The 26,226-nt window shown below is 40.2% G+C and overlaps 2 protein-coding genes across 4 annotated transcripts; one reads left to right on the top strand and one right to left on the bottom strand.

Annotated features, from left to right (window-relative positions):
- Window positions 1-428: 428 nt before the first annotated feature.
- On the bottom strand, window positions 429-21,837 carry ago2 (argonaute RISC catalytic component 2). 3 transcript variants are annotated; one of them, XM_084379679.1, is made up of 21 exons: window positions 21,623-21,837; window positions 20,301-20,348; window positions 18,565-18,745; window positions 18,339-18,459; window positions 18,031-18,212; window positions 16,972-17,108; window positions 16,751-16,885; window positions 16,350-16,437; window positions 16,051-16,198; window positions 15,832-15,951; window positions 14,746-14,868; window positions 14,485-14,618; window positions 13,508-13,692; window positions 12,680-12,839; window positions 12,451-12,541; window positions 11,209-11,415; window positions 10,938-11,072; window positions 10,681-10,782; window positions 10,324-10,523; window positions 10,080-10,210; window positions 429-9,650 (listed from the first exon to the last, which is right to left on the bottom strand). In XM_084379679.1, exons 1-20 carry the CDS (start codon window positions 21,639-21,641, stop codon window positions 10,102-10,104), a joined length of 2,625 nt encoding a protein of 874 aa, XP_084235805.1. In that variant the 5' UTR covers window positions 21,642-21,837; the 3' UTR covers window positions 429-9,650; window positions 10,080-10,101. The 3 variants fall into 3 exon arrangements, with proteins under 3 accessions (XP_084235805.1, XP_084235804.1, XP_084235806.1); XM_084379678.1 differs by having other exon boundaries at window positions 429-10,210; XM_084379680.1 differs by having other exon boundaries at window positions 429-10,210; window positions 11,221-11,415.
- A 2,177-nt stretch (window positions 21,838-24,014) lies between these two features.
- Window positions 24,015-25,904, top strand: dlx5a (distal-less homeobox 5a). The gene is made up of 3 exons (XM_084378925.1): window positions 24,015-24,569; window positions 24,989-25,173; window positions 25,374-25,904. The coding sequence occupies exons 1-3, from the start codon at window positions 24,212-24,214 to the stop codon at window positions 25,686-25,688; spliced, it is 858 nt and encodes a 285-aa protein (XP_084235051.1). The 5' UTR covers window positions 24,015-24,211; the 3' UTR covers window positions 25,689-25,904.
- Window positions 25,905-26,226: the final 322 nt, after the last annotated feature.

The following is a 26,226-nucleotide window of genomic DNA, read 5'->3' as shown; positions in this document are numbered from 1 at the left end:
TCACAAACCAGTTTCCTTAACTACCACTTTTCAAGTAAACATACATGGGGATAACTGACTTAAAGCTAAGTCATGAAGTTATCAAATAAAAGCACAATATTTGCCTCTAAAACGTGGTGGAGTGAAAGTATAAAGTAGCAGAAAATGGAAAGTACCCCAAAATTTAACCTAAATAAAGTAAATAAAGTACCTAGCTACTCTCAATCACTGTCAGGTTCAGACTCCTGGTATTGTGTATACTGGCTCACTGGGACACTTGAATGAAACAGTCATTAATGTTATGAATAACACTTCAAGTCAAAATGTCTGCTGTTAAGAAAGACCTGCTGTTCAAACAATTTCAATTATGAATCATGCAATGTTTCAATCTGAGCATAAAAACATGACATTGTAAAAGAAAAGATTAAACAGAAAAATCACAACAGAAACACTTTTTAAACATTTTTATTAATTAACGCAACTTACAGTCAAGCCAAAGAGTGAACTATATTAAGTGATACGTATTCACATTATGTCCTAACAGGGTTTTACAGCATATCTTGTGTTCTGTAAGCATACTTGTTAACAAAAATAAGGAAATGTAAAATAGAAATCAAAGCTTACAACTTTACAACAACAAGAACAAGGAGCTTAGCAGTGGATGTGAACAAATTAAATCAGCAACATAAAGACCCTCACCAGAACAGGAATGACAGCAAATTCAGTTTTGGCATGTCGTGGTTTAAATAAGGGAGAAGAGAGAGAGGAGAAAAAAAATAAAAATAAAACAACAACTCAAAAACTGAGCTCAAAATGACACAAATGACGGGAGGTTTGAATTCACACGGCTGTGCAGGGCTGCCTTTGCCAAGAGACTTTGGTCACTTTGCTTCTCCATCATGGCTTACAATGAAAAAAAGCACAATGTATAAAATGAAAATGGCCAATGAGGGAAAAAAAACATCAAGAAAAATGGAGTGTCCTGGAATTAGTTCTATGTATGAATGAATAGGGGGATATCTTTTATATTCTTCAAGAATCTACAGATGATTGTCTGTTTTTCTTAAATGAGCAAAAAAGGTTTTGCAGTCGACTACAACTCCAGGACAGCCCCTACATTCATAGGAGGTAGATAACATGGCAATGACACGACGCGAACTCTTTAAAAAAGAAGGAAAAAAAAAAAGTGTCTGAACGGGAATCGAGCTCTCTGTCAGGTCTGTGAAATTGTAGTGCATAATTTGTTCAACTTTTAAGGCCAAATAAGAACCTCACGTGTAGATCTAAGGCTATTTTAAGACAAAGGTGTACGGGGGAGGAGGAGAGGGGACACAGTTAAGCAGATACAGCCCTTTTCACGACAATACCTGAGTCAACAGCTGTGTTACACCGCAGAGCCTCGCAGGGCGCTCGGTGCACGTCAACTCTTCGTCAACTAAACCCGATATTTTTGGCTACACAGACACAGAGAACATGCAAAAACAAAAAAAGAGACAGAGCATGATTATATGATGTGGCTACAGCTGAGAAAGATTCCGATGACATTTGCTTAAGAAATTGCATAAATGACACATTATCATTTGGCCACAAGGTGTAACATACTCCTTCGTTACAAGAGAACTCCATCAGATTTAGCGGTTGTGGCATGCGCACAGCTGGGTGTGACATTCAAACCTCCCGAAAGAAAGGGGAAAATTAAAAATTTTATTGGACAATATGAAGTACACTACAGAAAAAAAAGTCAATGCAGCATATATCAGGCTTATGAGGTACTTCATGAATATATATAGATATATCAACCTTTTTAGAAAAGCTCTTCAAAGTCATATTATTCCTTATAATTCCTATTGATAGCATAAAATACCTCGTCAGTTATTTCTTTTTACTTTCTGCCCGACCTCAGGCGGGCGAGTTTTTTTTTTTTTTTGAGACTGCTTTGAAAGTGCAAAACACAAATACTGATCGTTCTATGCAGCATCTACACTCAAGGTTGCATGATAATTAAAAATGGAATTTTTCTTATGTGGCGCAGCAGATTCCGTCAAAAATGTTGAGAAGGACTCACAAACCCAATGTTGGGGCAGATGGAAAGAGAGAAAGAGAGAGATCCGACAAAAGGCACACATAAAACGACTACAAAACGCGCTGGATGTTTTCAGTTTAATCACAACTGCAGTTAATTGCCACACAACCTCATATGTACCTTTCGTTGAAGTTTACAATGTTCGGATGCATCGTAAAAGTATGCTCAAATGTGTATATTCCCTTTGTAATTTGTCGCACGCGAGACTACATCTTATACCCTTGACGAAAATGGCGTCGAGTCTGGCTAATCGTAGAAGTGGAAAATGAATTTTTATTGCAGTATTGGGAGAAATGTAGGCATTTGATCACGTGGAGTGGCTCTATCCAGTATGAAACCTTATAATTTAAACATTCTGGTAAAACGAAAACAGAAAAAGCCGGTTCCAAATATGGAGACAAAGTATCGTCCTGCTAAATAAAAGTCTGAAACGTTTATCGAGCGTTGCCTCGAGGACAGACTGGCGAAAAGACAAATTACCAGCGATCCACAGCCCACACACCAACGTTATTGCTGTACATACATCTTTCCAACAAATCTTCCCCGCCACTACAAACATTCCTCAACATCACCAACATTTTACTGGAATATTAACACATTGTCAAAAGTGTATGATGGCACGTGTTTGTCGATATATGATCCGGTCATGATTACAGTCGATTTCACTACATGAATGAGTCCTAGAGTGTGCTGGGTTTGCTTTTGTCACCGTCTTTCGAAAAAAACAAAAATATGAAAAATAAAAATGGACTCGCATGAAACAATGAGACTCCCAATTACAAAAATTTGGTCCCCTAACATGTAACCAACCAGTCATACATGATTTACTTGGTTTTCCATTTATTAAGGTTTAAAGGAAAGAACAGTGCTCTCACACGATATTGGCTTGTATTGGTTTGGTCACAAGGTTTTTTGATTTTGTTACCATTATTATAAATTAGGGCTAATATTAGCTAGCACCTGACACTGCTCTGAGGTAGTTTTTTTTTTCCAAGTTGGTAAATAAAAAGCCAAGTTATTCTGAAGACTAGAAATGCTTTGAAAATACAAAAATACCCACATGAGCCTTTTCATGATTGGATGCATGTAGATCAGCTGGATGGCATTGGTTTGGTTTGGTGAAGCTTGGTAACAGTTCTCCACAGTCAAGGTCAGATTTACTACAGCCCCGAGCCTGATCCCGCGTGTCCACTGGAAGCAGCTGTGTCTTGTCTTGGCTCCGTCGTGCCAGAGACTATTAGTTTACATTCTGATGTTGCATTGGGTCCATTTTATCTGAGCACCTTGTGTCTCTGAATCTTTAGATTCAGTTATGACTGCACATAAGTGCCTACATTTAACTGTCAAGAATTGACAACTGACAGATACAAAATAAGGATAAGACGGCAACATTTTTTACCACACATAAATGAGCTGCAAACGTGTTTTCAATGTTTGTCAAACATGACAAGAGTCTACAGCCAAGCTAGCAGCTCTGTGAGGCAGAACTTTGACGAGAAGCTAACACTGGAATGCCAATATTGTCACAATAGCAATGCTAACATGCTAATGTTAACAATGTCACCACCTATGTTAGAATGCTAGGAAGGTTGGCAGAAGTATCAATACTCGTTTGATACCACATGTTTAAAATGATACAATACCTGCATTCAAAAGTATTGCAAGTACCTAAGCTATAAATAAAGAGCTTTTTTTATACACGTATTGTGTTGAAATTTTAAATGGTATGACAACCTAACATGTTAGTTTGCTAACATTGGTTAATTAGCACTAAAACAAATTACAGCTGAAGCTGATGGGAATGGCATTAGCTTTGCCGGTTTTTGGTCATAAAATCAAAGAATTGGAAAAAATTTTACAATTTTGACTCGGTAGTGGAACGAGATAAAAGATTGAAGATCACCGAAAATCATTAGCAATCATTGTCTGGGTACCGTGAATGCTTTTTAAAAATGTTGTGCTAATCCATCAGGTAAATGTTGAGTTATTTCACTGCGTACGTGAATAGTTTGACCTGGCTGGTGGCACTAGAGAAGTACAAAATCGCCAAGACATGAGGATTCATTCTCTTAGGACTGTGAATGTTTGAACAAAACTGCACGGCATCCATCCAATAGCTGTTGAGATATTTAAGAGAACAAAATGGTGGATGAAACACTTCACCAACTCTTATCCGTACAGCTAAAAATGTCGCCAAAGCAACTCTAAACAGTGGAAATATGGCTGCTGAAGGACTTCCAGTGGACATTGGGGTTCTCTCAGGTCTGCCAGTACCTCATTTGAATTTATACTCAATAATCCAGACTTGTGGCTAAAAACACTAATATAGGCAAACTTTGAACTGGAGAGACCTTGTGGACACACACCAGTGTCACGTGGCTACAGGTAATTGGGACATTGGCGTGATAAAAGACTGACTGTCAAATACAACGTGATGCTTCAGAAATCTACGAATAGGAACAGGAAAATTATGCTCGCTGAGTGCCATGTAAATCATTAATGGTACTTTTTCAAAATCTGGAAAAACAGCTGCGTAGTAATACAATCACCGAGGAACACAAGCGACACGCCGACATAAACCTTAGCTTCTTTGCTTTTAAGTGGCACTGCGCTAAAAAGGGTTAGTGAGCTGAACTTGGGGAGGATTTTTAAAGGATTTTACAGGACAACTCTGATAAGACAGAGGACAGGAATATCAGACCGAGGGCTTAAGCAGAAGCCAAAAAAACTAACCGCAAACAAGATCACACACCAAAGCAACCATCATATATTTACACACACACGCACACAGCTTTTATGTCACAGCACCTCACACAAGCATGACGCCAGAACAGAAAAGATGACTACTCTTTGCACCAGTGTGAAACGTTTTGTCTCCTAAAACTACAGTAGCCAACATGTCCACTGTAGACTTGTTTATCTCCCGTTAATCAGCGAAAAAGATTAATGATATCAGCGGTGAAATAGGCGACATCTAAAATCAATGAAATCTTAAAAGAAGAAAACATAATACTTTCTGCAATTATTAAAGCCTATAAATAGGAGAAATAAAACACCAAAAATAAAAAGAAAAGGCTGTACACGAGAAGCAAACATGAGTATAAATGTACTGGATGGATAGCCTATACAATATTACAAACCACACAGGCTCTAAGTACATTCATTGTTATTATTTGGAGTTAGGAAAATAGGTTCTACTCTACAAGAGGTTTCTTTATATCAGCAATAGTTTCTCTACAAGAGACGGATGAGAGGCAGACAGGAGAGACGTTACTATACAGAAGATAATGGTTTGGAAGGATTAAATCGGGCTTTATTTTATTCCAAAACCATTCAAAAGCAAATAAGCAAAACAGGCGGAGAAGAATGTAATCTCAACCTCTTTCAACCCTAAATTTTAACATATACTTACAGAAGTAAAATAACCTGGTATCAAGAAAATAAAATGAACTCATCGATAAAATTAGCTTATGATATGCCATTTAAATTTACAAACCAAAAACCTCAAGAAACCGCCAAAGATACAGAAAAAACAGCCAAACTGAGGTGACGAATCTGCCAAAAAGCATCCCATAATGCCATTAGGGTTCGTTTTGAATATCTATCTAAGCTCCTTGGGCACCATTAAACTTGTAAAGCAGTGCCACATTCATCCAGGCTGGTGTATTCATTAGTTTGTTCCATACACATTCTTGATTTAGCAGATTAATGTAAAACAGAAAAAAAGCCTCTTCCTAATCTTGATATGTATAGTCTCTGGTCGTGTAAAGAGGCCTTACTTGAAACGATGTTTATTCTATGCACATTGCAGTCCTGAACTGTGTCAAACCTTCCTGCACACTTCCCCCTCGCGCAGCCCTTTGGCCTCCAGGTCTCTGCAGAAATCTAACTGTCCGGAGCTAACCGGCTCTTTTTCAACACCTGTCAGTTTGTCTTGCATAAAGCACCTTTCTCCCATATTACTGTACAAAGGCAACCCATCCACGCGACTACAAGTTTCACTCTTTCATTAACATTTAAAGGCATTGGGATATATCTGAAAGACGACATGCTGGATGCTGGTTGGCTTGGTAGAATCCCTCCTGATCAGCAGGTGTGGCTTTCTGAATGGCAAGTGTATTTTGAAAAGCCACCAATACCAACTGCTCCTTTTTAAGTCAAAAAAACAAAAGAGAGGCTGCCACCTGATAAATAGTCCTAATGCTGCAACAGCTACAGAACTCCAGTCTTGTTTAGTGCAAAAACAACATTGTCAAATGTTTTTAACCTCCCGGAAAAGCAATGCCATTATGATCTGCTATTTTAAGGTGCTGGTAAAGGTAATGTAAAACACAAAGAAGCAGTAACAACATGTACAAAGCCACCTCTTAAAAAGACACCTTGATGTTCTGAATGTAGGACGCCCGTTCACTTTCCCACCTTCTATTATTCCCTGAGGACATCTACATGTCCAAACACAGAGTCGACAACAGGGCTCCACCTGACATCAGTCTCCAAATTAAGAGCTGAAACTAACGATTATATTCATGATGATTAGTATGCTGATTATTGTCACAATTACTCTTTTAGTTTGAAAAATGTAGAAAAACAAAACAACAAAAAAAACCTGCGAAAAGGCTCAACACAACTCAGAGCCCAAAGTGACGCCACCAAATTGTTTTTTGTCCAACCAACAGTCCAAAACCCAAAGACTCTTCATTTATGTTCATAAATGACAAAGAAAAGCAGAAAATCCTCATATTCAAGAAGCTGGAACCAGCAAATGTTTGACAGTTTTGCTAAAAAAAAAAAAAAACTGAAACGATTATTATCGAAATAGTTGGCGATAGATTTTCTTTTTCGATTGACTTAACGATTAATCGACTCATTGTTGGCGCTTTATCCTGATCCAGTCACCATTCGTTCTTGCATGAAAGATTACAAAACATGTCCTGCGGTGAAAAGTTACTGATCAAATGCCTTGCTGAATTACAAACATCTTTTCACGTGGATTTCAATGTGCTTGACTTATTCTCTTTGTATAGTTTGAAACTTTTAACAGTCTGACTAACAGCACCGCTTGGGTACATTTTACAATTTCTCCAAATCAAGGATATGCTTAATAACACCTGAAGTGGGCTGAGGTGGGAAATCAAGCTTTCAATAATGTTTTTTTAAAAGTGTGTCATTTCACTGGTGCATAGAATAAAAGGAAAGAAAGAAGGGAGAAGCTGTGTGTGAATACAAAACACACTTCAAGAATTTGGTCGTACAGCTCAAAACCACTAAAAAGGAAAAAAAACACATTCTCTCTTATCAGTTTGAGTAAAACTATGAAGAAAATAAAAATCACAACAACATAAACTGAGAAAAGCGCGTACACAATCATGCACACCAAGCGTTTTAAAACCTCTACTGTCAATGCAAGACTCAAACAACGCCAATTAGATAGATAGATAGCAGGGGTAATTATACAGAAATGGCCTGCAGTGTGATGTTACCATAACACTTATACAGGTAACAAGAGGTAGAACACACGGCCATTTCCATACAATTACACCAGTGTCACGCAGTTATATGGCCGAGCCTCCTGCTTCGATTGAGGAACGCGCGTCTGTAGAGGACGCACCGCCGTTCTGCTATCAAAAGTGCATCCAAATTTACATGTTGTGAGACCAGCACCGATAAGAACAATATTGACATCATAACAGTAAATATCAAGTACGTGATTTTTCAGAATGCCCCACAAACACAGTCAGTCGGATTTCTAGTTGCTTTACAGGAAACGAGTAAAAAGGGTGACACAGAGAGGTCGTCGAAGGGAGAGCAAAGATCCTCAAGATGAAGCATCTTTTTAAACGTACAAGTAAAAAGCCTTGTTGACCAGTCCAGTGAGGAATTAAGGTGGTTTTTTACAGTGAAAACTTCTAGCACCTAGAATCAAGATGTCCTTTTTGTGCTTCTATGTCTTTTTTTTTTTTTAATATTAATCATGTAAAAGTTTGTAATCTTGTTTGGCTAAGAAAAGATTGTGTGTTTACAAAGGATACACCCAATTTTTCAGGCTATAAAATCTACAATGTTTTTACAAATGATCACATAAATACTTCATCCCGTTAGAAAGGCATGAAGACGCTGATAAGCACTAAGAAACGCTACTAAATGCGACATGCTAAAAAATAAAAACAACAAAAGCCCTGATTATCTAGCTCTAGAAATGACCCAAATTCATGTGAGTTACCCCACTGCTAAATCTCTTGGTTAAAAATTATGCATAGTTAGAAAATGTAGACTACTTGCCCTCCAATCAAGACTATGAGAACATTCGCCAGCTTAACTTAGTAGTAAAACTCAGGTGGGATGTTAGGAAATGTCTAGAATTATTAGTAAGACCGTAACAGTCTTAGAAGGCAAGAGAATATTTGCACTTTAAAATCTGTATACAAATAGACAGTGTTAATTTAGACTACATGTGGGCCGGTCGTTTAAAAAAAATCTCTATAATAATATTTTCAGCAGCCTCCACTGAAAGCTTATTCAAAATATACCTTATTACCAACATTACTATATAGTATAAAGACTCACAAAAAGTCATTTGCATAAAACCCAAGCTTTTGTGCGACGACTGCTCCCAATCCCAGGAGCAAACACTAGATTTTTTTTTTAAGGGAATTTCGATCAGTTAAACTCTAAAATGTTGCAGCTTTCACTCCACTGTACCGAATGCCTGGATATATCGAGACGCCACACAAATATCCCGCTCTGACAAAGACGCTGCAGAAAACACTCTCCTGCTGCTGCTATATACATGAAAACATAGAAGAAGGGTTAATGTGTATAAAGGAAGAAATAAAACCAGTATCACAAACGCCTAAATGTCTAAAACATGAGTCAGCTACATGCATATTCATTACAAAAAATGATTGAAATTAAATTAGACTATAAAAACCTAAGGGGGGGAAAAAAATGTCATCAAGTTCCCCCTCTATGCTGAGTTCTACATCATGTGTCTTTTATCAACACGGCTCAGAGTACATTAGAAAGGTGTCCTTGTTGGGAACCAGTCCCAATACACTGTTTCTCTGCATGGGATCACTGGTGCAACTCTTTCAGTTCAGACTAACAGGAGAGGCAGAGTAGGAGAAATCGGCTGTTCTTTTATCTCTATTTGAACACTAAAAGCTCTCATCTAGAATAAACTAAGTGTCTGTTTAAGGGTTGATGACAAATCTGATGCAAAGAATTCATTTAGTAAGCTGTCACCAGATTTGGCATAAAACGGTCATCAGTGTCAATCAAGGACAAATACTGAAAAACCCCAGCAGATGTGGGCCTAATAGTTAATAGTTTTACACAGAAATGACAACAGAACGGTGGTCTCAAATGGCACTTTGCAGCACATAGTGCCCAATGTGGAAAATCGCACCCAACCCTTAATATATTAAGTACTTTTGTCCTGATTGAAGTACCCATTCTGCTCAGTGCACTTTGCTTTGATTGGCTGATAAATAATGTTTGTCAGAGGAGCAACTATTTAGGCATATAAACAGTGAACAGGCCCCCTCATCTTCTGATGAATTTGATCCTTCTCCATTCAAGCACCAAGACCCTAACAAACAATAGAAACAGGAGAAGGAGGGTGAACAGCTTCTTCTAAATTATAAATCATCCCCGATGTATCATGATACTGCCCACTAGTTTAGAAATGGTAGATTTCTTCAATCAGTGTACAAACTTTTCCTTTCATACTTTGCAACATATTTCCCTACAACAAGTACAAACACACACTAATGCACAACATGTAAATAAAACCTCTTCCAGCTCAAACCCCCCGACAAAGAGGGATTCTTTTGCATCTTACAGTCTAATAGCTGGCTTGGTTGGGGTGGGTCAGGGGCTGAAGTACAATTGTAGACATATGGTTGACTGGCAGGTCTGTTAGGTAGGGAGATCATGATGTGAAACCACTGTGATGCTATCTACAGCTGACAGTGAGACAGCGAGGAGTAGTGTGTTTCATCAGTGGGGTCTCACCCACCACAGCCTCGGGTTGTGTGCTCTCAGGCAAAGTACATGGTGCGCAGGGTGTCCTGGTGAATCTGAACAGCCTTGGCCAAGGCCTGTTGGTCACGCCCGTTACTCTGGCCTGATGTATGACTGCCCTCGGCACTGAAACAGCAACATTAGAGTATCATTAGGGGGGGTTTTCTTCAACGATTTACAAGAATATATGTACTTAAGGCTGTTCAAAAACATGGCAGCTAATGGCTCCAAGTCCTTACCTGTCGTGCTCTTTGTCCACCAAGTGATAGCGAGCCCGGAAAGCCACCAAATGGGCATAGTAAGCTGGTGCTGGGATGGAAACTGACCGGGTGCAGCGCACATAAGTGTGGCATAGCTGGTAGGTGAGGACCTGCAGTTCATCTGAAGAGAAGTGGTTGTCGTCCCAGAGCACATGGTAATGAGACGGCCTGCTGGTGCCCTGCAAAGAGTAAAGATGACACGTGTTGTTTTTGTGTCCATGGGGGAAACACTACCTTCACTCTCAACAGTCTTCTGATCAATCTGGCTAATGATCTTATTGTTTTTCCAAATTGAAGTCCATTTAAGTTATCACAAGTTCAGAATTCAGTTCTTACCTGAATGCCAGCGTGACTGCAAAGGTAAAAGTCAAATTCTGATGGGTGAGTGATTTTGGTGTCCACCGTGGTGCCTGCAGGAATGTTGCCACTCTTCCCAACCTGTAAAAATCAACAAAAAAATGCTGCACTCAAGATAGGAGTTATCAGAAAACAAACTTAATTTTGGTCACAAAGTTGTGTTTTCTCACTTTTTTTTAGTTTGTTAAAAATCTGACAATGTTCCTCCCCTCCCCTACTGATGACACAATACTGACCCTCTCGTTTCTGTCCATGCAGAACAGTCTTGTGTGGTGTCTCTTCTGCACTACCACAAAGGTGATACCAGGCTGGTAGTCCTTCTCTAGTTTGATGCAGGCCTCACGGATGGCCAGCAGCTCGTGCTGAAGGACCTGCATGTATTCAAATCCAAGGATATTAAAAAGGTTACAGGTGAAGATTTGCATCCATTTCAACATATTCAATGTTTCAAAATTTTGACACAAACACAGAAATGAAGAAGAATACAAAGAGCTGTTCAGTAATCACCGGCGGCATCACCTGGTTGAACTGGCCCTCAGAAATGCCATCACGGTAGTAGATGATTCTGGTGGGCTTGAAGCGGGTGGACTTGTAGAACTGGATGAGCAGTTCCCTGACCATGGTGGCCAGGTCCTGGATGATGTCCTGACGGTGCTGCTGCACTCGCACTGTGGCACAGTATCTGCTGGGATGGGCATCCATACTTCCAACGACCTGGAAAGGAAATAATTAGTACCAAATGAATAGACTGACTTATGACATATGACATTACATCATCCCAATTCTGGCTTCTCTCTATTGGCTATTTTTCCAAATTATAATTGATTTTGATTTTTTTACTGATCACTTTTAAAAGCCTGTCTGAGTCTTATTCAAGATACAGTACATAGCAGACATGCTGGCCCCATATGAGCCTGTTTGCAGCCTTATATCATCAGATGGGGCTCTCAGGTGACCGTGCTTTTGCTATCAGGGTCCCTCGACTTTGGAACGACATACCTGAAACGATAAAACTTGCAGAATGTGTGACCTCTTTAAAATCAATTCTTAAAACCTACTTTTATAGACTTGCCGTTATGTGAAGTCATCTTTTTAAAAATCCTTTGAGCCTTTCTATCCTTTTCACTGTTCTTAATCTTTTTATCTGAATCCAATTCCTCCCATGTGATGTCGACTTTGTAATCGTCCTTTTATGGCTTATATTCTTTTATTTGTATTTAATTGCTTTCAATAAAGTTAATATTTATAATCATTATTGTATAATGTTCAAAATTAAAGGGTGGGCAAACAATCTAAGAGCTCTTTATGTGATTTAATGACCGTCACCACATGAGACAGGTTCTCAGGAGTTTGGGGAGTTACAGAATGACCTGGGTTTCTATTTATTTGCAAACCTGGAACAAGTATTTAGTTTGTAAGTTCATCTCAATGTAGACGTATTCATTAAAGCCACATCAATGGGTTTGGGGCTACTTTAGAGACAGAGACACAGCTACTTTTGTATCATCAACTCTCAACTTTGTCTGTGTGCAGCTTAGTACTCGGAATCAGTGGAAGTTTCTGGGAGCTACTGAGACTTAGCCGTAAAATGAATGTGCTGGCCATGAAACTAAAACATTGAGTTGAAAGACGCTTGAGAGCTGTAGTGATGGTTGATGATTCTCTGGGATATTGGCACTTTCTTTACACCCCATTTTAAGTATTTCTTGACAGGTAGATCTTTCTGTTGTGTGGTGTCATGTAACTTACAGCAGCGATGGAAGGCTTTTTTCCATCTCCTGCAGGCGGATGAGTCACATCCGCACCAAGGAAAATCACTGGCTGCTGGAACACCAACGGCCTGGAGGGTAGACACCAATAAAAATTCAGCACAATAAGATGATACTTTCCCTTTCAGGATAACAGCTGATATGTGTCCCATTTCAAAGACAAACACGTTGATTCATTTCAGGATTTCATCCTCAGAATCTTCCCTTACCTGCCCTGTGGGAGGAGGATGTTATTGACACCGCCCAGCTTGACGTTGATCTTCAGACAGAGGTTGGAGAGGGTCTGAGGTGTTGTCTTTTGAACATTCTTCACTTGGACACATTGCGTGGCCATGCCAAGTACCGTGTCTCCAACACGTTTCACCTCAGCTACATGACATAGCAGGACAATAAAGTAAAATATTAATCAAACGTGATGAGGTACGATACTTATGTTTTGAGCTCCTGCTCTGGTTGGTCACATCAACTGCAAACAGGCACACTGACCAATCAGTGAGTTTTGTAATATAAATGTAGGTTTTATACAAATCTTTTAATTTGGTTGTTATCTCCGAGTATGATGGGATAACTGACGCTTAAATGAGAAAGTGAGCTGGGAGGCAAATGGGAGAGCAGCCCTGAAAGAACCATAGAGAGAATGCAGCTCTGTTTGGCCCGTGTGGTTTCCTATTGCAGAAATAGCAGCAGTAAAACTTGCTCAGCGGGCTCTGAAGCAGCAGGCATGTTCTCTCTAATCGCACAAATCCTCACTGATTTGGACATGTGTGGCTTTTGAGCAACGCCTTGCAACGGCAAAAACATGTGCCTTAAACAGAGTCTGTGATGTTTGTGAATTCACCACGTCTGGTTTAATGACTTAAACTGTCCAACACTAATTGCATGCTGTAATGGGATTATTATTAATCAAATGTTATTTATTTTTGGCATCAAGGAAATGCACTGATTTCATGTGGACCAGGTCAATCTTCTTCAAGAATAGATAAATATGAATTAAGTTCCTCACTCAATGACGCAGACTATATGAGTGGATCCCTCACCGTAGACGGGCGTCTTCCCCGGTAGGATGACGACCACCAGCTGGAGGCCCTGGTAGGTGTACTTGAGGTGTCTGAACATGGGCTCCACGCTGTCCGCTCCCTGGGCGTACTTACAGAAGCAAGGCTGACCCTGGATGGGCATCCCTGCATCCCTGGATATCTTCCTCAGCTGATCTGTGAATGCTCTGAGACAGATGAGGAACTTGTTAATGACAGTTCAGTGAGTTTTAGTGGTTAAGGATACCAAAGAGTCTAATATTGCCCCTGAGTTACCTTAAGTATCTTGACTCAAGTGTTTAAAAAAAGTCAATAGATACAATCATATATTATATTTTATCAACATATCAGTCAGGTTTTATCCATCAACAAGGGTGTGCCGCTGGGCTCAGTATTAGGTCAACTTTTACTCACTACTTTTACCTTCACAAAACTGCTTAGGAAAAATTAAGAATATTATGATTATGCTGCAACACCATATATCTAAAAAAAAAAAAAAAGATTGTTTAGTCTAGCACATGCTATCCTTGGCATCAAACATATAAAGACACTAAAAGGCACTTTTCAGTCCACAAATTCAAATGACTAAACCCGGCAAAGGCATTGCAGATGATGGCACAGCTGTACATACTCAACATGCAACCCTACGCCCCTGTGGAGCTGAAATACCTCGGTCCTCAGGGGGGCTATATAGTGAAAGACTCTGGAAACTGGGCAGTCATGACAGTTGTGAAAGACCCAAACGAGGCATAAATCAAATAAGACAGCTCTGGTGCCGTTTCTGTGAATGCAACATTTCCAGCTCACAGCTCAGTGAGTTTGTGTGTTTGCGTACGCCTATAAGTTGTGTTTCAGTTCTTATGCCACGCTCACATCTTTTCACCACCAGTACCTTAATTAAGTTCTGCCTGCCATCGATTCAACAGAAGGTTTACAATGACATGAAATACATTTGCAACATGCTAGAGCGCTTCACTTACTTGAGCAGGAGTTCAGTGCACTGCCTCTGTGGTGCAAAGCAGGCAATAGCCCACACTTTGATCTCAATGCCAGTGTGGAACTGCTTGTTCCTCATGTCCCATACTCCCTGGATTGGTGTGGCTATTGCTTTGTTCTGCAAAGAGTAATGACAGCAGCGTTATAAATGCTAGTCACTTCTAGTTATTCCAATATAATTCAATACTAGAAGCGTAATAATTTTAGGTCACCGTGAACACATTGAACCCAGGTGATCCACATACCCTGCCTCCATACAGAATGGAAGGTGCTTGGAGGACACGGCCATTCACTTCTGTCATCTCATCCCTCACCATCACTCCAAATTCACGAACGTAAGGGTCAGTGTTGAAGTTGGCACTTCTCATCTGAAAAACAGGACAGAACAACACAGCAGTTAGATTTGATGTCAATATCTCCAGCTGTCCCTTCATCCAAGTACCTGTACTTGCGAAACAGAGTTATGATTTCAGTCAAGATCTGGACATTTTCCTCAAATGTAGTAATGATATATACTGAAAGGCAATTGTAACAATTCTACATATTTCACACAAGTTTCTCACAAATATCATTCAAGACTGAATGAATGTCACTAATCCTAATACTTCAAATTAGAATGACTTTCCCTGCAGAGTTTTCAACGTGGTGAAAACACTAAATATTGTAAATCGTGTATGTACTACAAATGATTGAAAACTATGGTAGGTCTGTAAGGTACCAGGCAAATGACCAATGTAATGGACCCTTTTCTCTAGTATCCAATCAGCAAACACCACTGAGCGTGTGCTTGGTGTCAAACTGAAAGCTTGGCAGCAAGGGTATGCCCTTTTTCTTATCTCAGCCCAACAGTCAACTAAAACCTATTTTTGCCACACAGCCACTGAATCTTGATACATTTTTAAACCACCATTACTTTCTCTTCCAGTTTCTTTCTTTTATCTTTAATCACGAGTACTAACTGACTTTGTATGTGATGGTGACATGAATGCAACTGAGACTACCAACAACTGGCTGGTAAAAAAAATTTGTTGGCAGGAGTTGCTGACATGTGTCTGTGTTCTCAAGTTCTCTGTTGTGGGGAGTCACGTGTCAGGGGCCGGATACAGCCATCAATGTTACAGGCTTTTGTTGTTTGGAGGTTTTTTTGGTGGCATTTCCACCTTTGACCTTTTGTGGCAATGTGCTCAAGTTGACAATCTTGACTTTGTTTTCTATTGCTTCTATTCTATTGGCATGTAGCATGTAGCTGTGGAATTCTTTTGACATCTTGTTTAAGATTTTAATGGTTTCCAGTCACAGAGCTAACTTCTGCTACCCTCACAATGACTTACCAATTTACTAATCTCGTCCTGACGGTCTGGTGCCGATCGGGCCGTGGCACGGATCATAGTGGAGGTCTGATTGTCCGTCAGCTTTTTGATGCAGCGCTGTCCTGCCACTATGTTACACACCTAAAGTGGATACACATGAAACAAAAACAGATCGAGGGGAATCATGAATCTGAATACTTTTCAAAAAGCAATTGAGTTCACGAGGTCGACGGTGCTTACCTCTAGAGGTAGGTAGGTGTGCTTCTGCTCCTGCCCCACCTGTAGACATGGGAGGTGGGGGTATCTCAGGATGAGCTTGTACTTGTCTTTGAAGTACTGTGCTACTGTGCATTCAATAGTTTGGCCGTTCTCCTGCTGCAGGGGGAACCTGAGGGATGTCAGATTTCACGCAATCAGCACTCAAGCATTTTATGTAACAACATTCTTATTGTCGCTGGACTGCAGATGACGTACTTCAGCAACAGCACAATCAACAGAGAAATAACATGAACAAAGGTGAGATAGAAGAGTTTTCTTACGTTTGGTGGCTGGCTGGTCTTCTGGTCACGTTGCACACTCTGTACTTCCTCTTCATCTGCCCACAGTGGGTGATCTCCACCTTCAATCCTTGGAGGAATCATGTTAAACGACAACAGTATTTAAGAACATATTCAAAAACGAAAGTTAACACGTTTGTTTTGAAAGGCCATGTGAGAAAGGACACGGGTAATAACCATTTACATGACAGGGGTACAAACACATTTTTCAAGTAGAAAACTCTATAGAGACTTCAAAATACACGTTTTTATCTGCTACGATTCTAACCTGAACATTGAATCAGCTCTACATTATTATCAGGTCTAAATAAAATAAAAACTTGTCTCATTGAAAAACAGACTTCTACATCCACTACTAACTCAGCCTCCTGAACTTCAATTACCTTTGATTTCCTTTGTAAATTTCACTCGTTGAGAGTCTGTTAAGGGCTTCTGTTGTTCTTCAATGCTTTTGAAATCCAAGACCTCACACATGAACTCGATTACAGGCTGGGCTTTGTAGAATGCAGTGGCTGAAACTACAAACAAAACAAGCAAACAGAGATGAGATTCATAGAAACAACTGTATTTTCTATAAGTTGCGCACAATCCACGTTAAAATTACCATCGATGTTGAGCATCATTTTCCAAAGAGAAGGCCTGACAGACTGGTGGAAGCCAAACCACACCTCTCTGCCACCACCGAGGGGGTTCGAACAGCCTTCTGAGGGAGTGAAGAAAGAGCGGCCCACTGGGGTATACCTGTAACAGAGGAGAGTGGGACCTGATCAATATGTTCTTAGAAACAGAAGTGATCTAACAGACTGGTTAAAAGACAGACAGGTAATAAAGAGATTGGGATAAAAAGAGATCTGAGAGAGGGAACACAAAGATTCTGGACAGAACTGTCCATTTGCACAGTTTTACAAAGTTCCTGCTTAAAAAGATACAAGTGATTATTAGTTGGGCCGTTCTGATACCGATATTGGAAAAGCCTGTGATGAAGCCCAAAATGCTGGAACCTGCTCACAAGTCTATGCACCTATCTGATACAGCATGATTTATTTATTGGAAACGGGGCCCTGCTACTTCCCATCAGCATCCTGTACACAGCGTCCTGTGCCAAACACAAGTATCATGAAGCAAGAAAATGGTATCGATAGATCTGTAGTATTTATCATGACAGATTACCTATCTGTGTACTTTGAAGCTGATACAACTTGATTGTCACACTGTATTGAAACAAATCCAATGCTAAATCAGCCTGGAAGCATGCCCAGAAATTAAATAGGGGAAAACAAGTTGTACAACACCTATCTATCATGCTATGTTTCATTCGTTTTGGATTGATTCCCATTTTCAGCGTGGTACATGAATTTGGTTTCTGTTTATTTGCATACAAATGGAAAACCACTCATTGTGCAAGTTTTCACTTATTTGAATGGACTTGCACTGTTGTCATTCTGCAGGTCTGTAGTTTAGAGGAATGGTCAGTAATACAATAATGTAATGTATATGTAATTCTTAATTAATGCTAAAACATGCAAAACCACCTCCGTGGTCTTCTGACAACAATAAGGATGAGGTTAATTTTATAACAAGCATGGCAGAAAACATGACATATAAAATAATTAGTAAATCTATCATCCATTAGTGAATCAATTTGAAATAATGAAAAACCCACCTCATAGAGGGCAAATGTCTCATGACCACATCCAAGGCTTGGACGGTCTCAAAGGGGACGCTGGGTAGCCGTCCTGCTAGTGCCTCGTGCAGAGCTTGCAGGCTGACACAAGACACCCACTTGATGGATACTTTGAAGCTACGGTCTTTGCCTTCACCAGGAATGGTTACCTCAAGCTCCACCTGTGTGGTAGATGGGCAAGAGAAGAAAAGATAGATTCATATTTTAGGACTTAACAATGTTTATGCAATTTTTTCTCAAAAGTAAGGAGTGTTTTATTTTTGCAGGTTATCCTGAAAATGACATACTTTGTCTCTGCCTATGGGCAAGGGCATGGCAGTGTAGAGATTCTTCCTCCCGTCATACACCGGCTTTCGATCACCAAAGATTTGTGTTTTAAAGTGCTGGACCATGTGCTCCACAATTTCACTAAGAACACAATGAAACATACAAATTACCACAATGTGCAGGACATTCCAACTACTGATCAACTACATGCCAGGGGCTGCCTATTGACCACAGACATGGACATACCGATTGACTCTCCTGGGACATTTCTCAGGCTTGATGTCGATGTCATAATGGTAGACCTCCAGTTTGGGGATTTCCATCTCAAAGAAGTTGGCCTGGAGCTTGATTGTCCTGCCCATGGTGCCAAAGTCTGGCCGTGATGGTGGTTTGAATACATATTCTGGCACTGGGGATGATGGGGGTTCTGTAACAGGCAAAGTAGAGCACATAAAAAAAAAAGCACATAATTGGGATCAGAATACACAAACACCAGAAACTTCACAAGAACTTAAAAGGTGCAATTAGCATTTTTTGATTAAATTAAATAAAGTGATTATTCCCACACATAACTGGACAGTGTTTTAAAGAGATAACATGTAGTTATTGTGTGTTTCTCAGCTGATCAATAATGGAAAATAAACTAACGCCTGAGTCAACAAACATCTTTGATGTTCGCATGTTTCACGTCATCAGAAAAAAATGTGGGGATTTTTCTTTTATACACAGTATGCCAAATCAGATGTAGAAAGTATCCTTTTGCCTTTAGCAAACATTATCTAGGATGTTTTATGTAACACGTCTCAAACACAACATGTGTTAGATAAAAATTGTGAGGACAAAACTTAGATCTATTTAACACACGCTATTTCGTGTTTTATTTATAAGTTTTTGCATTCCTAATGTTTCCTCTGACAAAATATAATTGGGAAAAAAGCACGCAAACTAATTTTTCATGCCATAAAAAAGGCAATCATTATCCCAGATTTGATTGAGGTTATTGCATCCCAGGGGTAATTTTGTGAAGATTCAAAAACAAATCTGTAATCACAGTCTACAGCTACCTTGCCTTTTAGTTTCATGGCAGCTATATGAATGCTCTTTTCTCGTGAGACCTTATCATGAACCCCTCCTACATTTTGTTGGACAATTCATGGCACTTGCATGGCAGTCTGGATCTTTGTTGGTCATTTGATACAAAGGAAATGTTATCGAAGTTGAGTCTCATTTTACATATGCTGCATCTAGTTTTAATACTTGTTTACAAGTTTCGGGAATATGAAGCTAGTCAAGTCGTCATCTAACACTGCTTAGTTCACAGATTTTTATGGCTTCAAGCAGGTGTACTCACTTAATTCCGAGTATCTCTACATATATTCCAGATGAATATCTTCTTTTGAGTATTGAGCTTGTGAGTCTGCTGGAAAAACTCAAACCATCAGCTACTACTACTACTACTACTACTACTCTTAGGTGTCATCTATTCTTTGTGTTATCCTGAAGAGTGTGCACCAAGCTTTCATCTTTGGTAGGCATATTGAACCAAGACACCCTACATATCTGCAACTTTTAGGGAGACCATCAGGGCACACTCTCCATTCCCTCCAGTGCCTTATCTTTGTGCTCCAGCTCTGTTCATTCAAACAGAATAACACCCATAAAACCTATAATACATGGTGGGTACTATTGAATAACCTCTAGCGTTTATAAGTGTACGCTGCCATTCAGAGGACAAAATGAGGTGCATTTGGAGGAAATTGACTATCGAGAATGACACTGTCTTCCTTGAGAGTTTCACTTATAGTGCCAAATCACCTGTGTCCTATTTCCTGGACAATTTCATTATTCAGTCAGAAGGTTAAATTGTATTTCAGATGAGAACACAGTGTGATGCTTGAAGGATGTAAAAAGGCACAATGTTGCCATTAACACTTGACCACTGCTGGGGCCAAAAATAAAGGCCAAATATGGGAAAATCTTACCAGAGCTTGCTGACCCAGAGGAACGGGGTCCCTCGAGCATCTCAGAAGCTAGAGAGGACAAAGCTGACATGTTATAAATGCTTGACAATACAACACACACACTTCTTATATTAACAGAGAAGTGGAAATGTACACATGGCAGAAATCTAAGTTCAATGTTTGACAAGTTAAAACTGCAGTGAAGAATTAAGCTTATATGTAAAATTCACATCCTATTTCTTAATGTTGCAAGTGGCAATAAGACACAAAGTCATCTTTACGAGTACATTTCTACTGCAAGCACCCATTTTAATAGGTCTTGCTCTCTTATCTCCTCCACAACGCCACCGTCCACAATCAGAGACAACTTTTTTCATACTCTTATCAATATGCACACAGAAGGAGTCAAGCAAGCTGGCAATCTAACTCTGCTGAAGCCGCCCATTCTCCTGGATATAGCTTAATGCTACACGTCCTATTTGTGTTTTTCGTGTTACAAAGATGCATCTGCAGCACACAAACAAGCCCAGAAAACAATAAATACATTTAAGAGAAGTGCAATAAATTGGGGATCTTGTTTGCAGCTTAGGCTTAAAATGAACAGGAAAAACAAAACAATAAAAGCTGCAATATAACATAATCAGTCTACTGATACTGCCAAATGAGAGCCAACTGTTAACACTGTAACTGTGCTAAAGCCACAGTAAAACTTCATATGCACACTTCTCTTTCAACCTTTATACGTACAATGGCTCATTACCCCCGTTACATTGACGGGGCGAATTAATGGCGTTAGAAAAATGTATGTCTTGCACAAAGAAACTGTACTAAATGTACCAAATGTATGTTGAACACTGTTAGCTAACCCCGGCTACGATACGTGATGAGATTAGATAGCATGGTCGGCCGCTAAATATTGATCCAACTCTGTATTTGTTGTTAAACAGCGAGACACTGAAAACAATTATGTGTGTTTATGGTTGTACATTATATGAAGAAAATCTACGCCATCCGATCCACTTTCGTGAAATTATATTGGGAAGCTAACTAACAAGTTCGGGAGCGAGTTACCGTTGTAGCTAACTTGGCTAACAGCAGCTTCTTGTTGTTGCACGCTAGCTAAGCTTGCCCCTACTACTAATGCCTCCACTTAAGACTGGGACGACATGTTCTTGATCAGAGGTTTTGTTGAGTTTTATAAGAACTAGTTAAATGAAACAGGGATCGAGTCGGTGTTTCGGCAACGGCTCGATGCAATGTAGCAGAAAAATGCTGCAACTGCTGTGTTATTTTCCTGCTAGCTGCATCACTTAGCTGATGCTAACGTTAGCTGCACCACTTACCTCCAGCAGAGGAGTACATTTTGTCGACTTTTTAAGCGTGTGTCGTGGACGTACAGATACTCCACTTTATTCTCGTCAAATTCCACCCAAACTCATGCGTGGTCGAAAAGTATTTATATCTACAAGAGCGACGGAGGAAGCCCAGTTGGGAAATAAAGATATTTAGTTAGCCAAGTGGTAAATATTTGGAGTGTCTCATCCTCGGCACGGCCCCATCCCCCCAACACACAAAACGGGAGACGAGAAAAAAGATAGCACAGAAAAGACCCATGCAGGGCAAGAGGCTACCCTCCCATCTACTTCCGTCTTTGACTACTTCTCGTTTAACAGCCTCAATCTTTACATTTTGTCATTATAGTTATGTTTTTTTATTATCAATAAATACATATACCCCACCAGCACTACAGTTTGAGCTGTTAAAAGTCTAACATCTGTATCTATTGAAGGTCGGCTCATTTGTAAAAAAGAAAAAAATATTACAAATGTATAATTTGTGCTTTTTCTTCTTTATGTGAACTAACTTGTCTGGCACATTCATGCTATTAACCTGCTAACCTGTGCTCTAACAGACGTGTGGCGCAAGCGTTACAAGCTGCATTTTCGTGTCCAAGGACCAACCGTTTTTTCGTACATGTAAAAAGGAGGAGAACTATCTTGATGAATGAACTCTTCGGTGACGTCAGACGCACGCTGCCCGCTCTCAGCCTTGACCCGCATTCAAATCGAATAACCACAGCAAAGGTAATTTTATTAATAATGAAAAAAAACATTAGCCTATGTTATGTGGCTTAAAATATGGGCCAGACTTTTAGAAAAAATATAAACCACACACCGAATGAGTGAAAACTTGTGAGCAAGCAACACACCACAGGAAGAAATTGGAGGCCTCGGTGGGGGGAGTATTTCCGGGGTACAGAGTCAGGTAAGCTAATATGAAAATAATTTTAAAAATCTGGCAACATCTGAGCCCATTTGCTAAAGTGGCTCAGCTAACAGTGTTTACAGAAGGTTCAACTGTGCGGAGCAGTTCGGTGATATCTGGCTACGTGGAAAAACACTGACTACTGGAAAAATATTGAACTTACACATTATAATACTTAAGAAAATTAGGCCCAGCTTGGAATTAAAAGCATGGGGCTTGAAGTGAGATGTAAGAAACACTTTAGACAGAAGATATGTTTGCAAAAAAGTGTTGAATTGTGAAGAAATAATGAATAAAATGACAAATAAAACAGTAATTACGCTTAAGCTTGGAGTTTCTGTTCTTAAATTGGAAATATATGTCGACTAAATGCAGCTCCAAAAGCATTTTCTGGTACTCAGTGCACTACTTACTTTTCCTGTGCACTATGTAATGCTAAGTAGCCCTATTGTATCCATTAATGTTGAGTTATATCCACACACCTGTTGCCCTGAAGCACTTTGAACATTTGTTTTATGTTATGTCTCAATAAGATTTAATTTAAAGCATTAAACGTTGTCCATCGTTTGTATTTAGCGCCCTTACACCCGCCTCAAGGTGAGATCAAATTCATCATCCTTTGCCACCAGGTCGAGCTCGGCGGTGCACTTCCTCAGTCTGCCCACTGGTCGGCGCTGCTCACCACTCAATGTTGCGCAGTGAGGGGCTGAGCGTTGATTTAGCATGCTGGGCTGCAGCTTTTAAGATGAGATAAGATAAGATGAATCTTTAATGATCCCTTTGTGGAAAGCTGGTCAATTTTGGCATTATGATTGGCCTACATCCCAATCAAAGAGCAGTCGGATGGATTTGGGAAACTGCTTACGTGTGAAGCAAGTGTTAGTGATGTCAAATATTTTATACAAGGCGCCTTAAATACATTGGATCTGATGATAATGTATATATTGGACATTAACACCTTGTTAGATGTAAAACTACGTTCTCGTGGATGCTTTATGTAGAATATCTAATCAGGGTTTAGTCCACGTGCAATGAGCGTCACGATAATCCTGAATTGTTGTGTTTTATTTGTGTCTTAATTCTCTTTAATGTCACATGATTGAAACATTTGATTTCATGCTGTTATTTTCTCGTTGTGTGGCCTGGAAACGTTAATAGAATTACGTCGAGTCTGTTTTAATAAAATGCATAAATAAAGAATAATGAAGACAATCGTAATAATCGTCCAGTCGTGCAGCAGGAGGCCTTTTTGTTAATGAGGTTTTGTCCCCTCTAATTCATCCCTCTGAAAACGTCGATTGGCCACACGGCCAACACTTTAATTGCTCCCATTGATTGATAGTATAAAAACACAACAATGCAGCCAGGCACATAGCCCGGGTGGTTTCCCCCCTATAAGAAAGCTGGCTGAGTGAATTGGGTGTAGCTGTGTCTGTGTGCGCCTTGGCCAATGGAACCAGATCCTCCCTGCAGTGCGTAAGAGCGCGATTTAGGATTTAACCAAGTCTTTGCTGCGGGGCTGGCTGCAGTCTTCACCAGAGCCCGACGGCCCGAGAGCCTTTCAACAATGCCAGTGTAGTTTTCTCACCACTTTGGAGTCAAGACTGCCTCGTTTTTTTTTTGTTGCTAATAAAATAAAAACAATCCCACGCGTTTCGTCTCGAAGTATGACTGGAGTATTCGACCGGAGGATCCCGAGTGTGAAACCTGCAGACTTCCAGAGCTCCTTTCAACTCTCCACCATGCACCATCCGTCTCAGGAATCTCCTACTTTACCCGAGTCCACCGCCACGGATTCTGGCTACTACAGTCCCGCCGCTGGAGTCACTCACGGCTACTGCTCGCCCAGCTCCAGCTCGTACGGGAAGCCGCTCAATGCCTACCAGTACCAGTACCCGGGTGTAAATGGATCCGCTGGAAATTACTCGACAAAATCCTACACTGATTACAGCTCGTACACGACCCCCGCCTACCACCAGTACGCTGGGACTTACAGCAGAGTGCAAGCCCAGCCGAGTCCACAAGGTACGGGCCGCACATTTATCCTTTGTAATAAGAGCAGATTATTAGTGGGTGTCAACTAAACTTATTAAACAACCGAAATGTCAAATTTTGCAGCTTATTTTATCATTTCTTTGCGTTTTTCTGGCTGTTACTCGTGCGTAAAAAACAAGAAATGCGCATTTTGAAGCTAAAATGTTTAAATAAGGATTTAAATGCTACTTTATATTTAAATACCAAGCGATTCAAAGTTATTTTTAATCATTATGAGAATACACGTGGTTTCCTTTGTGTCCTGCTTGGTATAATTAGGTTTATGAAATTGGATTTTCTTGGAATTTGGAGACATAGACGAGGATTCCTGTAAAAAATTATGTTAAAAAAAGAAAGATCAGTCTGTGATAAGCACGCATTCTTATTCTTGTTACGGTTATTTTCTACAGAAAAAGAAATAAGCGAGCCTGAGGTGAGGATGGTGAACGGCAAGCCGAAGAAAGTGAGGAAACCACGGACGATCTACTCCAGCTTCCAGCTGGCCGCCCTGCAGAGGCGCTTTCAGAACACACAGTACCTGGCGCTGCCGGAGAGAGCCGAGCTGGCTGCCTCGCTGGGACTCACGCAAACACAGGTGGGATTTTTATGATCGAATTTATGTCTAATCCATTTTTGTTGTTTTGTTGTTTATTTAAATTCTCTTTCTTTTAAAAACAATGCCCGTTTTGGTGAGCGTCTTTCCCGTGCGCCTTTACGCACCGCGCCTCCACTAAATCTATTGTTTCTGTGAATAATATGAGATATTAACGTCGCTGCTTTCTCGCTCTTTCCCAGGTCAAAATTTGGTTCCAGAACAGGAGATCAAAATTGAAGAAGATCATGAAAAACGGCGAGCTTCCACCGGAGCACAGCCCCAGCTCCAGCGACCCCATGGCGTGCAACTCCCCACAGTCCCCGGCCGTCTGGGACACACAGGGCCCCTCCAGGCCGCACAGCCTACAGCCACAAAGCATCAACACGACGGCTTCTAACTTTTTGGAAACCTCGGGGTCGTGGTACACCTCAGCCGGCAGCTCCATGGCTTCCCACCTGCAGACCCCTAACTCGATACAGCACTCGTTGGCTCTTGGAGCGGGGACGTTATATTGAGAAAAGAAAACAAAAAACCCTGTTGTTCATTTCAAATCTTTTTTTTTTTTTTTTTTCTCCTTCTATGGGACTCGTGTTCAAATTTCAGAGGAATATGCAATGTATTTGATGACAGTCATAGAAGAAAACGTGTAAAATGTGTAAATGTGTGCATGTAATTTATTGCATTTTGGAAGACTATTAAACGTTTAAATGGACAATGGAACTTTGAAAACCTCCGGCCTCACTGCAGTCTTGTTATTTTAACCCTCTGCTGTTTACACTGAAAATCACGACAAAGACTCACGCACATAAATAATGTTTGTGAGCCTCAGGTGACACTTCCACACCAGGGGTGTAAATCACGGCCGCTCAGCGCTCAGATGAACCTGTCGTAAATCTAATCCTGGTCGTTTTCATCGCCAGTGACACCTACAAAACATGTGTATCGCGTTACTTTCTCTATTTTTCATCACGAGTGAAGACACATTTCATATTCACCTTTGAGATGGCGATGAAAAATAGCTGGCTTTTTGTGAGAAATTCGGCTTCATTTTCT

This window comes from Pagrus pagrus (assembly GCF_965226575.1).
Source record: "Pagrus pagrus genome assembly, chromosome: 17".
Classification (NCBI taxonomy): domain Eukaryota; kingdom Metazoa; phylum Chordata; class Actinopteri; order Spariformes; family Sparidae; genus Pagrus; species Pagrus pagrus.
Note: the sequence above shows the minus strand (reverse complement) of the source record. Positions and strands in the feature narration are given on the sequence as shown.

Coding starts and splice junctions, on each gene's coding strand:
- ago2 (XM_084379678.1), bottom strand. Junction 16,199..16,349: donor AGACCAGCCAGCCACCAAAC/GTAAGAAAACTC, acceptor GACATCCCTCAG/GTTCCCCCTGCAGCAGGAGA. Junction 12,840..13,507: donor GGGGAAGACGCCCGTCTACG/GTGAGGGATCCA, acceptor TATGTCATGTAG/CTGAGGTGAAACGTGTTGGA.
- dlx5a (XM_084378925.1), top strand. CDS start 24,212: ATGACTGGAGTATTCGACCGGAGGATCCCGAGTGTGAAACCTGCAGAC. Junction 24,570..24,988: donor AGCCCAGCCGAGTCCACAAG/GTACGGGCCGCA, acceptor TATTTTCTACAG/AAAAAGAAATAAGCGAGCCT. Junction 25,174..25,373: donor TGGGACTCACGCAAACACAG/GTGGGATTTTTA, acceptor GCTCTTTCCCAG/GTCAAAATTTGGTTCCAGAA.